Here is a 13,256-nt window from a genome sequence, read left to right as displayed (position 1 = left end):
AAACTGACAGTCACCACTATAAGCTACTACTAAATATTGTAGAAACATAATTTTATGTAAAGTTGCTTTGTAACGATTTGTATTGTAAAAAGCACTATACAAATAAACTTGAATTGAATTGAGCCGTACTATTTTTTGTCAATTTAATGTGTCCTATAAATAAAATAATTAATTTAAAGTTTTTAAAAAGTAAATAAATAAATAAATAAATAAACCTTAATAACCCCAAATTTTCAGTCATGTACATTATATTTCTGAAAAGCATGTTCACCGATGTTATGGGTGTAAAAGAATAATGTCAGACATTGACAACTACAAAAACACGGGACAGCTTTGTTTGAATATTTATTGACAGGCTTGCTGTAATGCATCAAACTGTAAACAGAAAAAAGTTAACAAACAAGTTTATTATTAATATTATTAAAACTGTCTGAAACATGGGGAACATACTGAAAAACATGCAAACCACACTAGTTAGTATTTGATCAAATAAACAAGTGGGTTTTAAGAGAACAGTTCTTTGAAATATTCCTATCATGTCAAAAGGTTTGTCTAAAAAGCATTTGAGCTTTAAACTGTAATGGAAATTCAGCTCAAAAATATAGCTATTAAACTTCAGTCAAGTATATCTACCGGGATCCGGGTTCAAACTAACCTGCAGATATTTTAAAATACAGTCCCAAATCGAAGACGCTCCCAGGATGCAGTAAAGAAGCATGCACAAGTCTCTCAAAAGTATCAAAAGTGTGTTTGTGAATGTGGGCCTGCCGCAAAACATGTTTTTCTCCAAGGGAGGATTGCACTTTTAGGTCCAGCTACCCACTATGGTACTTGAATCTAAATATCAGACACACTTATACAAATATAGTACAAAAAAAACATCAAGCCCCCCCCAGTAGACACCCCTCCAATGCAAACTTGAACTCTGATCTGATCTTGATATCTGATAATGCACAAAGTCAGTGCAATTACACTAAATACTGTACAGTAAATGGTAAGGTACTAGGTTGTATTCAAGTCTATAATGCTTTTGCATTAATGCAGCGGATGAATGCCTTTCCGATAGCTGAGGCGTGCACCATACAGGTTTACAGGTGGTCGTAGAACTGTGCGCTTTGGTTTTTGTTGATGTTGTTTGTCTTTGTCGTTGTAGGAATGTCATTTAGGTCTGCAGCTCCTCAACGTCTATAAACCATTATGCAAATCTATCCCAGCATTTGCATTCAGTCCGAGCGATAATGAGGTCTGAGGTCAAGGTGTATAGAGGGCTCATTCACATCTCTATCCATTGCCTCTTTTATGACGCAATCGAAGATGGACCAGCCATCCCCACAGCCTGACCTCCTTGCTTGGGCCTCCTGAATAGTGTCTGGAGTTTTAGGAGCCGTCCTGACTGAGACAAGGTCTCTTTAGTCCCTGCTTATTCTGATCTGAAATTCCACTCTCTTCCTTTTTCCTTTTTAATCGGCCCACCTAAAAACAGAAACAACATTTTTAAATTCTGAAACTAATAGTGTTTTCAGAGAGGTTAAAACAAGATATCAACTATTAAAAGGAATTAGAATTTAATTAAAATACAACAATAATAATTATTTATTTATTTTTTTTGAAGAGCACATACAGTAGTTCTGGAATACAGAACATAATTGCTGGAATCACAAAAATAAGTTTTAGTTAATATTCAGCATTCTTCATAGTATATATTGGCTTGAGATCTACTGATCTAAACCCATACGTAAATGTATGTAATATACGACGTAAAAACATATGAAACCTATTGGAAATTGAATTATATATATATATATATATATATATATATATATATATATAGTACCATATAAAAATGCATAATATCCATTTTATTAACATACGCAATTTTTACTATGGGGATTTTGTTTTAAACATAAACATAATTATATATCACCTTATATATAACATATATGGCAATATATTAAATTTTCATATAGGAAGAGCTACAGCAAAAAGGGAAGATTCTTATTAAGAACTTAAATTTCAGTTTGTTCCTTGCACAAACATCGGCTTCAGAATATTTTGAATATAGCACAAAAAAGTCATACTGACTTAATTTAATTTGCTTTGATGATGTTTTTGTCATTTTGGGACAAAATGGTCACAATTACTTACACTGTATGAAAAAGAGCAGTGCCATAACATGAGGCTTAATTTGTATTTACATTTTTTTACATGTCATATTACTTCAATTGAACACAAAACACTGCTTTGATTTTATTTGTTAACTTGACTAATACTGTATGTCAAAATGTCAATAAGCTTTAGATTATGTCTGAGCCTCAGCTGTATTAGTGTCTTTGAATGTGGCTACATTTGCTGAGTACAACTAAGGGCATTGTTTATTCAAGTGAGGAATTAAGCACTTCCTAATGCTGCATTCCTGAAACTGCAACAAGTGAATTTGTCGAGAATAAGTGTTGAGAATCTGGTCAGAGTGATAGTTGGCATACCTTAGCATCGTGTTCAGCAAACCTCTGGAACATGTTTGCATAAATCTTCTTGTCACGCTCATGGTGTTCACGAATCTTGCGCTGACAGATGGCAATCTGGCTGCGGGCAGCACGGTTAAAGGAGTTAACTTGCAAAACTTGCTTGAAGTCCATTAGAGCCATGCTGAACTCGTTGCGCAACAGACGTGCTTCACCTCGCCGATATAGAGCTTTCTCATTTACTGGGTCCAGCTCCATAACCTGGTAATGACAACCAGTAAGACACGGTAAGAAAAAAAATGTTTGGAAACACATAGATGACATTTTGTTCACTGCTATTAGAGTCTACCTTGTTGCAGTTCTCCACTGTTTGAGAGTACTCGCGCAATCGCAGAAAGCACAGGGCAAGATTCAGATGGGCCACTAATAGGAGGGCCTGGATGGCTTGTTGCTGCTCTTTTCCTGCACCACACTCCATCTCTAACCAGTTTACAATCCGCTGATACTGAATAACAGCAAAGTTGTACCGTCCAGCCTGAATGCACAGTATAAAGAAGACTGTCAATTACCTGACGGCTGCAAAAACAAGACTGTCCAAACATAATGGTAGCATTTGAACTTAAATGAAATACTTAGTATCATTTTTAGAAAGAATGTTTATTTGTAGTAAAATTAAGTCAGTCATTTTGCATATATGTTATTATTATGTTACTACTAACAAGTTAAAAGCAAAAACTAATTGCAGGATGCTTGCCTACACTAAAATTAAAAGCTATTTAGCAGGCAAGCAACTCTACACCAAAGATAAAAATGAAGGCGAACCTTGAAATACTGCGTCCCTTTTTGTTTGACTAAAACAGCATGTTCCAGTTTCTCTTTAAGGTCCATTTCCCAGGATTCTTTGGCCTAGGGAAACAATATGAGTAATTTTTAGACTTTCTCGATTTTCTGCTGATTCTCTCGATGACCATTAGAGGGCGCACTTTAACTGTTTTCTGAGATTTCCAACTCCCTTTTCAAAGACGAGTTTGAAAACATATTTTACCCATAATTTCAACATTACATGTTAATTTAATGAAACAGAAACACAAAACACATACACTAACACACACACATATATATACAGGGTGCAATTTGTAGGGGGGGATGTCCCCCCTTTCTGGTCACACATACCACATACAGAGCTTGAAAAATACCAAAACTGTAATTTATTTCTTAAAACGTCAGCAAGTAAAAACTTCAACATGACAACACAAACAACAATAAATTCAAAATTAAACTCTGTCAAGCGCTCCCGTATTCGTGATCCTGGTTCCCTCAATCCATGCAGGGCTTTTCAGAAAGTCAGTGCGCAAATGACAGTATGAGATGAATACACAATGTTTTTGCTCAAAACTCACTCTACTGTGACCTAATCCAAATATTGTTTGCATTTCAAGACATCCCCCCCTCTTTGGTTTGTTCATAAATCGCACCCTGTGTATATACACACAAACAGTTCTGAGATCACACAAAAACCCTGAAAATAGAATTTAAATATGAGCACTTTAACAGTATTCTGGGATGCCCAGAACTCATATTTTTGTTTGAAAACATATTTGATCTGGCTATTTTCATATTAATGAAATAAAACAATAATTAAATACTTTAAAGGAGATAAACACACACACACACACACACACACACACGCACACAATGGATTCCAACGTTTTAAGATCACATTGAAACCCTTAAAATAGGATTTAAAAATAAGCAATTTGTTGGTTGCTAATACAACAAGCTAATTTGACATGGACTACGGGAGCTCCTTTGTAAGTCACATATACTTGTAATGCAATATAACTTCTAATTGAAAAATAATTGATGCTAATATATAATGGCAATGGATTGTATCAAGTATTATTAGTGGACTTTGATTTCTGGACACATTTAGGGTAAAAAAAAAAGAAATATCTCACCTTTTCAAAGTCTTTAAGTGTTACTTCATATAGTAGTTCTGCATTTGATCCAATGTCATATTCTTTTTTACCCTCTTTGCCATAACCGTATCTGAAAGCATAACATAGACTGAGTTATATATAAAAGGAAAGAGTGTGTCAGATTATCAGCATTATGGTTGGTAAATGGCTTTTTTTATACGCAGATATTAGGCATGGAAATATTTTATATTAGTTTACATAAGGCTAAATCTGGGTTGTCAGCAATATTATATTATATTATATTATATTATATTATATTATATTATATTATATTATATTATATTATATTATATTATATTATATTATATTATATTATATTATATTATATTACATATCCCTTACCAAACATAAAGTAAATACAGTAACTATAAAAAGCAAACCTTACTTTGGATTTAGGTATAATAAACAGCATTCCCCTTTTTGGATTTTCTCCATGGCCCTGTCCACTCCTAAAGGAACATCCACGTCCTCTGATTCACCCACTACAAAGCTTACATCTCGAGAATCAAATAAGCGACCTCCACACCATCCCTCCAAGTGTGCTGAGAAACAGAAACCAGACCGCATTAATAGTGTATCCAAAAGAGACAGTGATCATGTTATTACGCATCATCTATGAATAACAACCACATTCCGAACATTCAAAACTCTCAAGACGTACCATGTACTGTGGCCCCTTCATTAGGATTGTAATAGCCTTCGCCTTTGACCTTTATTCTCCTCACGACCCCACCATCTTCTGTAAGCTCCTCCCCTCTGAAGCTCAGCAGCTCAATCTAATTATGGGAAGCAGAACCATTTGTACTTTTAAAGATAACAAGCTTATACCAAAAGAGGCTTTTTATGTTCTGGGTCTAGCATTTTATATCACAGAGAAACAAACAAATCAAGGTTTCTAACACTTACATGTCCCAGTGGATGATTTTTATTTACTTTTTTTCTTTTTGTCATATTAAAGTCACATTAAATCTGAATTTAAAACTAAAAACTAAAAAACTTTTTTTTTAATGTGTCCATGGTTTAAAAGACACCAGTAATGCATTCTCTACAAAATAAGATATTTTCACAATTCATCCAGGAACATGCAGGTTATTTAAGTGCTTGATGTTCCTACCTCAAACACAAGTGTGGCATTTGGAGGAACTTTTGGGGGGCTGCCTGCTGAACTGTATGCATATTCAGGCTTACAGAGCATCAAGCACACCTCTCCTTTCTGCATGGAACATATGACAATGTCCCATGCTTTGATGACCTGACCTGTGTGAATCAACCAGACAGTACTCCATCACTTCAATGCTTCGATACTCAAAGTAAATAAAAAGTATAAAAGTACTACATATATTTTATTTTAGTATATAAATATTATCAATTTATATACAAATAATTACTTACTATAAATAAATAGTCTTATTAATAAAAATGTATAACCCACAGGTACTAAATTAAGGTAATAGTTAATGATTTGTGTTAATACCCTTAAAGATTAAATACAAATTTTTCCTTTGAGAACGAAACAGCAGATAATAAGGGAGGCACCATATGTCTAAACAACAGCAATTGCACCCCTTTTTAATTGCAACCACAAATGTCATTAAACAGGAATTTCAGCCTTGGTCTTTAGTGAGAATTGTACAATGAAACTGGCAGGTTGCATAATCATTCCATTAAACAGACACTTTTTATAAAGAAGCATCCTAAATGTCAGTATAATATAAACTATTTGCGTGTGCAGTTAAAAAAAAAAAAAGAAATATGTTGTTTAGAATTTCTGTTTTTATTCTTTTTAAATAAAGTTCTGTCATCTACTACATAACTTTAAGATTATATTTGTGTTGCTCCTTAAAAGTAAAATGCAATTCTTAAACTGAATTTCATTTGAAGTGAATTTAAGGAGCAAAATAAAAGCTTAATGTATTTGTGTTGGGACTACATAATTTATTTTAAATAATAATAAAGTATTTTAAGTTTATTATTTTTCATTTCAAGTTTCCTTGCTAAAACTTCAATGGGATGCATGGGACTGGATGGGTGAATGTTAAATGAAGTGTCTTTGAGATGAATAAATGTTTCATGTCTTTAACGTGAAGAGTATGATGCATGTTGCTTCACTGAAAAAGCAATTACTGCACTCTTGCTAGCTAGCAGTTAACCACAAGAGAGTTCATCTGACTAATGTCTAATTTTATTATGGTATACTCAGTTCAGTTTGGTTTTCATCTAAACAAGTTATTTTAGTAGAGTTGGGAGTTTCATTTAAGGTTAAGCAAAACCATCAAAATCCCAATGTGTGGAACCACTGTCCACAACTGAATCTAGCTGAGACAAATAATTACACGTTGCAAAGTGGGCCATGTTATGATTAATGAATGTGAAACGTATGTATATAGTAATGTATATAATAGCATAGCACATACAATTATTTTTCTGCCTATCCCTTTGTCACACTGGATTTCTCTCAGCAATGCCCTCTTTCAACATAGAATTTGTTTCAGAACAGCACTTTACATTTTTTTTAAATGATCGAATTTAGTCTGAAAAATAAATCTCTGAAATCTATTACCTTTTCCCACATTGAAAACAAAAGGCTCTTTGCGGTCTAGACTGGAGTCAAACTTCTTGCCATTTAGGAGTCTGCCAGTGTAGTGGACGCACACCCTGTCCCCAATCATCGGCTTTTCCCCTTCCACACCATGCTGTTTCACAATCTTTAGAGACGCAGGGGAGAAAAATTTACAATCCATCCTTACAAAACCTCAGACTTATTTTAAATTAACGGCAGATCATTCTGAATGTGAAAACATGCACTGATTTAAGTCAAGTTTTCACTAACTCTCACAAGTCCACTTCAGTAAAGCACTATGCTCCTTGATTCAACAGCACAAGCACACATGAATAAGTGAATGTAAAATGTATCAGCAAATTATGGAAACTTAATTGAACTTTAGCAGACAAATCAAATTATATTGGAAGTCTAAAGTCCCTTTTTTCATTTAAAACTGCAAATAAACAATAAACAAGTTTTTAAGTGGCACAATGTTTTTTGGAACATTCCAATGACATCCTGGTTTTATTTTATGTTTTTTTCAATTAAATTTTATTTTCAAATGTATTATAAATTCAGTTAAACTTAATTTTTTATAAAAAAAAAATGTTTAGACAGAAAACAGAAGTATAAAAGAGAAGAACTTTCACTAATGGTTGCAGATTTTTGGAACCACTGTATCATTCATGAATACAGGAAGATTACAGAATTTGTAAACAGCTGTGATATAGAGTTACTTATGACTGGATTACCTTACATACTCCACGGTCACCGTTCGGGGTGACATCAATGCCTTGGGAGGCAAAGACGTCAGCTGGGCACTGGTTAGTGGAAAAGATATCCTCTAAAGATGACATCTCACCACTCATACATAGCCGTGTTCCCCTAAAAACAAATATGCAATATTTAACTTAAAATTTTAGCCAATTATAATGAGCCGCTGCTATCTTTAGACAAATGCAAATTGTCAGTTGTTACCTGCCTCTGTGTGTGTATGTGTGTTTGTGTGTTTAGAAGCAGATGCATGTAATGTTTTGGGGTATTTTTATTTAAATGTACACTGAAGCTTGTGAACGTGAGCGGCGGAACACTATGTTCCTTTTATTCAGAGTTCCTGGCACAAATTCAGATTCTAGAGAAGGATGTCTTGTGAGATTTATGTCAGTAAACCTAGTAAAAAAGACACGGGAACAAAACAGGACAGAGAAGGGAACATTCAGTTCAATCCACTTTACTTTAAGCGGTGAGATACTACAATCACTCAAGGCTCTCAATCAAAGGCATTTGTTTATAACTACACACATGCTGAAGGTTACAGGAAGCAAATACATTTCAAGGAAAGTTTAATGAATGCATAAGAATAGATGTAGCAGCACATACCTAAATAAAGACAACAATAAAAAAATATGTCTGTTCTTTCTGGAACTGCTCTGTGCCAAACTGACTTATGAATAACTAACATCTTTTAGCACTGAAAGTATAATATATTCATTAATACAAATATTCACCTCACTGCATATCAATTTACAGCGTATGTCTTGGGATGGGAATATAGCCGAGTGAAAATTAACAGTCCAGGCTATTTGACTCGCAAAAGACACATCTACAAAAATAGTCTGCCACCATTCTGGCTGCAACATCATTGCTGTGGAAACATATCGTTCCTTGAGCACAATTTATTCCGAAAGCCCAAGATGAAGGAGGTGGATGTACAGCAAGTAAGTCAAAAAGAGTCACAGATACAACCACAACACCAGGAAGCCTTTCCACTGTAAAGGATGCAGAAATAACAGCATACAAATGTTATGTTAAACATCTAACTGTACAAGATGTAAAAACTTCTCTGGTTTTGTTGCCATGATATTTTCCATTTGAAATGTTAACAAATGTAACTAAATTCTGACCCTGAGCTAAGTAAATTAATCACCCGAAACCTTTTTAACAGATGAGTGCTTCTAGAAGTTTTCTCGGAATCAAGTGTTATGAAGTTCCTCTAATAGATGTTCCTTAAATATCAGCCATAAGATGCAACGCTGATGAAGGCTCGTACTTCACATTGCATTTAATAACTTAAATTGTTCTCGTTTTTTACTCATTTTATTCAAGGACCACTCATCTGATAACTCATCTGTCTATATCTCAATTTCTACTACTCTGTTCCATTACCAACCGCTCTGTCTTTGTCTGTTTGTCTATCCGTGTTTGTCTTAATGCCAAGTTATCTATTCATGCTTTTCCAGCCAACTGTCCCTAAGTACTTCTCTCCATTGATCGACTCGTTTAAAGGTGGTGTGACTTTTCTAAGCCCTTATTGGAGCTCTGTCTCAGATGTCCGCAGTGTGGTGAGATTGCAACAGGCATTCCTGTAACAAAGATGAGCGTTCAGAGACAGTTGACTCATTCCATCCTTGAACATACCGTCCGCAGTTAAACACAACATGTACTCATACAGATTCCGAGTTAATCACCTTGTCAGACACCCAGTCTCTTTCTGTATTAATGACATACAAGCTGTCCAAAACAACAAAATTAAATTATCTGTAGACAATGATGGTTTTGCAACTCTTATAAACATCTCTCACACAGAAATCCAGGGTGTGACCACTTAAACAGTGCAGGACAGATGCATCTGACAACAATAATCAGATAAAGTAAATACAATTTCAATGGTTGATAGTTAAATTACCATGATCAATGATCATATTGTAGTTTACATTAAAATGTGAAATATAATCTAAACAGATTTTAGAAAAACATGCTTGTGAAATCCAGTCAATGTAACCAGTTGTGAGTGGCATCTGGCCAGTGGTATAACCGTTAGTCAGGGTCATGAAATGACATAATTTACAAATCAAGATAACCTGAATTCCCAGCACATATCAAACTAAAAATAAAAAAGGCAAAGGCAGAAAACCCATTTTCAACCCTCAAACATATTTCTCATTTCTACATTATAAACACCAAAAACATCTGTCTTTAAGATTGTCCTTAAGATGGATTACAGAGTCTGTGAAATAGTAAGCAAAAGTGTGTATACAATAGGCTATAAAGGATTATAAAATGTAAAAGGGCCATTTCTATCAATACAAATTCAAGGAGTTCTCTATCATAATAATTGAAAAGCGTGCTGCACGTCCTCTCAGTTTCGTACAATCTTCCATACATCTCAGACATAACAAGAGGCTATGAAACCCATAGCAACATGCAAATAAGATTACAGCTACACTTTTCTTTTCAACATTAGTATTTATTATTTTATTTTAATTAAAATCTAAGGCCGCATTTTGAACAAGTGGCTAATTATCTGTGGAGAATAAGCAAGAATGTGTGTGTGTAATTAAACTGAGCGCGCTATTTTCCTTGATTTTGTAGGTAAATCATTACACCGTGAGAAAACAGGCATTTCTCTTTACTAGTGACCATATTTCGAAAGCTGATTTAGATATAAAATGTAGAGTAAGTGAAGGGTAAAGAATAAAAAACAAGCATGAATTAAAGACTTACAATATTTCCCTTTTGTTGCTCGTTCCTCTCATGTGTCTGACCGTATATCCGTCCGTATGCAACTTCAGTTAGTCTTACCGGCGAATACAACCTGTGCCTAGCGGCTTAAAGGGGAATGAGCCCGCCCTCTCAGCGCGAGAGTACTAGATGTTCTACCGGCAGTATTTTACACTTCTCCACACTAATAACCATCAACACGATACACGATACTCTACGAGACATTTGGACGGGGAAAATGAAATGAGACTAAAGGAGGAGGAGTAAACGCGGGGGAGGGAAGTGTAGTGTAAAAATTAAGGGCAGGCCTTGGAAACTGTCCACAAAGTAACACAATGTTCCGGCTGTACTGTAGCTCGCGCTGATGAGAACACAGTGTCCTAGTAGACACCCTGACCCGTAACCCGTTGTGTGCTGACTGAACAGCTCAAGTTGGGAACAGCATGTACAACCACACAGTCAGAGCGCAGCGACAACACGACTAAAGTATGGTTTAAGTTCAAAATGATAGAACGCATTACATTCTTAAAAATAATAATAAATAAATAAATAATCCCGGTTGCGGTGAAGCTGACAGCTGAAATACATTTACGGTAGACGTTTGGATAGTATTCTCGGATTGCATAACCACCATGATAAAACAGGTGAAGAAATGAAGATCAATTAATATTCTTTAACAAATAATGCAAGTACCTCTGGGAACATTGTTACTGTAATTTTGACAAAACTTTACTGTGTGTTACTGTTTCCTAACTTCCATGTACTGTACATGCATTGTTAATGCAGATTTTCACCATAAATCACAGACTAGTACTTCCACACGTTTTATATAACATTTTACAGTAAAATTACATTTATTGTCTGTTAAATCCATTTTTTTTATTGTAAGGTAACTGACAGTTAAAAGGGGTTTTACTGTTTTCTGTTCGAGATGATACATTGTCTATTCTGTGTTAGAAGTGTGTAGACATTTAAAGCTAAGCATCATCTCCGAAGCATTATGTTTTAAAGATTTAATTTCAACACAAGATAATTAAATGTCAAGTGGATATGTTGAAATCAAATCCAGCCTTTCAAGTAAGCATGCCAGATATTGAACAACTTCAGCACTGGCAACATGTTACCTGCTCAAAAGCAAGACTGGAACTGTTACAAAATGTCCCAGACTCATTCCCTAGAGCAACAAGAGGTGTCAGCAGGAACACATTAGGTGGCATTCATGATTGTCGGGATTTAAAGGGATTGATTTCCCTTTTCAAGCCTGTTTTTTTTTTTTTTTTAGATAATAATTTTAGATGGATAGTTAATCCAGGAACACGATGAGCTCTTTGGTTAAAGTTATTAAAGATTCTGTGCAGATTCAATATATCAAAGAAATATGATCACCCAGAGAGATGCTTCATTCATTTGATTGATTTGTAATTTTGATGTACATTTTAGAATACACAAAATATTATTAATTTACTTTATATTTCTTTTATTTGATGTCAGCAGGCCCACAGCTTTTCCAGGATTATCAGGAAACTGAAGTACTCAAGCATGGGTGAGAGTAGAACAAAACGCTGCATCAGTTTGGTATTTTAGCAGCAGGGATCTGCGATAGAGCTTGCTTATAATGTGAAAGTACTCAAGTTCAGAAACAAGTGCAGGGCATTCAAGGATAAGGATTCAGACCAATATGTCACTGCCAATAAGGTCCAAGTGGAAACATTCAAAGGAAACTTGTTTGACCTTTCTCTTTTTCGTGTTCTATGATCATATGATGTATATGATCTTGATCAAAATCACTGTCCATTTTATTCAGTTTTTTATCTTCTAACAATTCTGACGTGAAAATGTAATTGTGGTTATGTTTTTAATTTACAGACATCTGTTGTAAAATAACATTTTCTTTACTTAAGGTGGTGATGACATTCAGAATGATATTCTTCTGTCAAAGGCTGAACAAGCCATTATTCTACGTGGTTTAATTTACATAAAAGGAACTTATACTCTTTTAAATGAACATAGTTTGTACATAAACAATTGCTTGAATAAAATTCCTTTATCGATGGAATTGTTATTAGGGGGTACCATGTTATATTTTTGGTTAAGGTTTAGATCTATCAAGACATCTGTTGCTTGTGGTTTATAAACCACTGAAGTTTTAAATATCTCTCAATTTGTTGAAAAAAAAAAGACATTTACAGAGCAATTCATTGATAGTAATATACCAGCAATTTAGCAATAATATTTAGCAATAATATCTCCTTCCTAATTTGCATAGTGTAAATCCTGTTTAGTATGTGAGATTTAAATTAGCTACTAAATGTTTAGCATGACAATCATCAAAAAATGGAAATGGTATGGTGTAATATCAGAGAACACAATACTGGTTTCAGTTCACTTCACTTAACATCTGGTGTGTTCTAGGGCCTTGCATGTTTTAAGCTAACCACTTTTAAGTTAGATCCTTTTAATTTAACAAAAATGTGTCATATTATTTATGCTTCCACATAAGTACTATTTCTCTGTACTTTTCACACCCCTTCTTGAAAGGACATTCTGATTATTTCTTACAACACAATGATTCACCCACCATTAACAGATGTTTAAAAGATATTAATAATCAGTTTGGTGATGCAAAACACTCAAAGGGTCCAAAGATCTTTAGCAAATATATAAATAAAAGCAAACTTCAATGATCAGTTTGTTCACATTTTTCCTATTTTGTCATGATCCGTATCATACAAGGTTCTATAGTCATTTTCATCTATCTGTTTCATGAATAAA

At 34.3% G+C, this 13,256-nt stretch overlaps 1 protein-coding gene across 1 annotated transcript; it reads right to left on the bottom strand.

The window, feature by feature from the left end:
• Positions 1-332: 332 nt before the first annotated feature.
• Positions 333-10,741, bottom strand: LOC113095393 (peptidyl-prolyl cis-trans isomerase FKBP5-like). The gene is made up of 11 exons (XM_026260915.1): positions 10,488-10,741; positions 7,736-7,868; positions 7,002-7,146; positions 5,556-5,698; positions 5,103-5,217; positions 4,827-4,983; positions 4,421-4,511; positions 3,285-3,368; positions 2,812-2,997; positions 2,484-2,723; positions 333-1,473 (listed from the first exon to the last, which is right to left on the bottom strand). Exons 1-11 carry the CDS (start codon positions 10,517-10,519, stop codon positions 1,378-1,380), a joined length of 1,422 nt encoding a protein of 473 aa, XP_026116700.1. The 5' UTR covers positions 10,520-10,741; the 3' UTR covers positions 333-1,377.
• Between the last annotated feature and the right edge of the window lie 2,515 nt (positions 10,742-13,256).

The sequence above is a fragment of the Carassius auratus genome, chromosome 6, assembly GCF_003368295.1.
Source record: "Carassius auratus strain Wakin chromosome 6, ASM336829v1, whole genome shotgun sequence".
In the NCBI taxonomy this organism is placed as follows: Eukaryota; Metazoa; Chordata; class Actinopteri; order Cypriniformes; family Cyprinidae; genus Carassius; species Carassius auratus.
This window is presented reverse-complemented; position numbering and strand designations above follow the sequence as displayed.

Coding starts and splice junctions, on each gene's coding strand:
- LOC113095393 (XM_026260915.1), bottom strand. CDS start 10,519: ATGAGAGGAACGAGCAACAAAAGGGAAATATT. Junction 3,369..4,420: donor CACTTAAAGACTTTGAAAAG/GTGAGATATTTC, acceptor TTGTTTCCCTAG/GCCAAAGAATCCTGGGAAAT. Junction 1,474..2,483: donor TTGCTGAACACGATGCTAAG/GTATGCCAACTA, acceptor TTCTGTTTTTAG/GTGGGCCGATTAAAAAGGAA.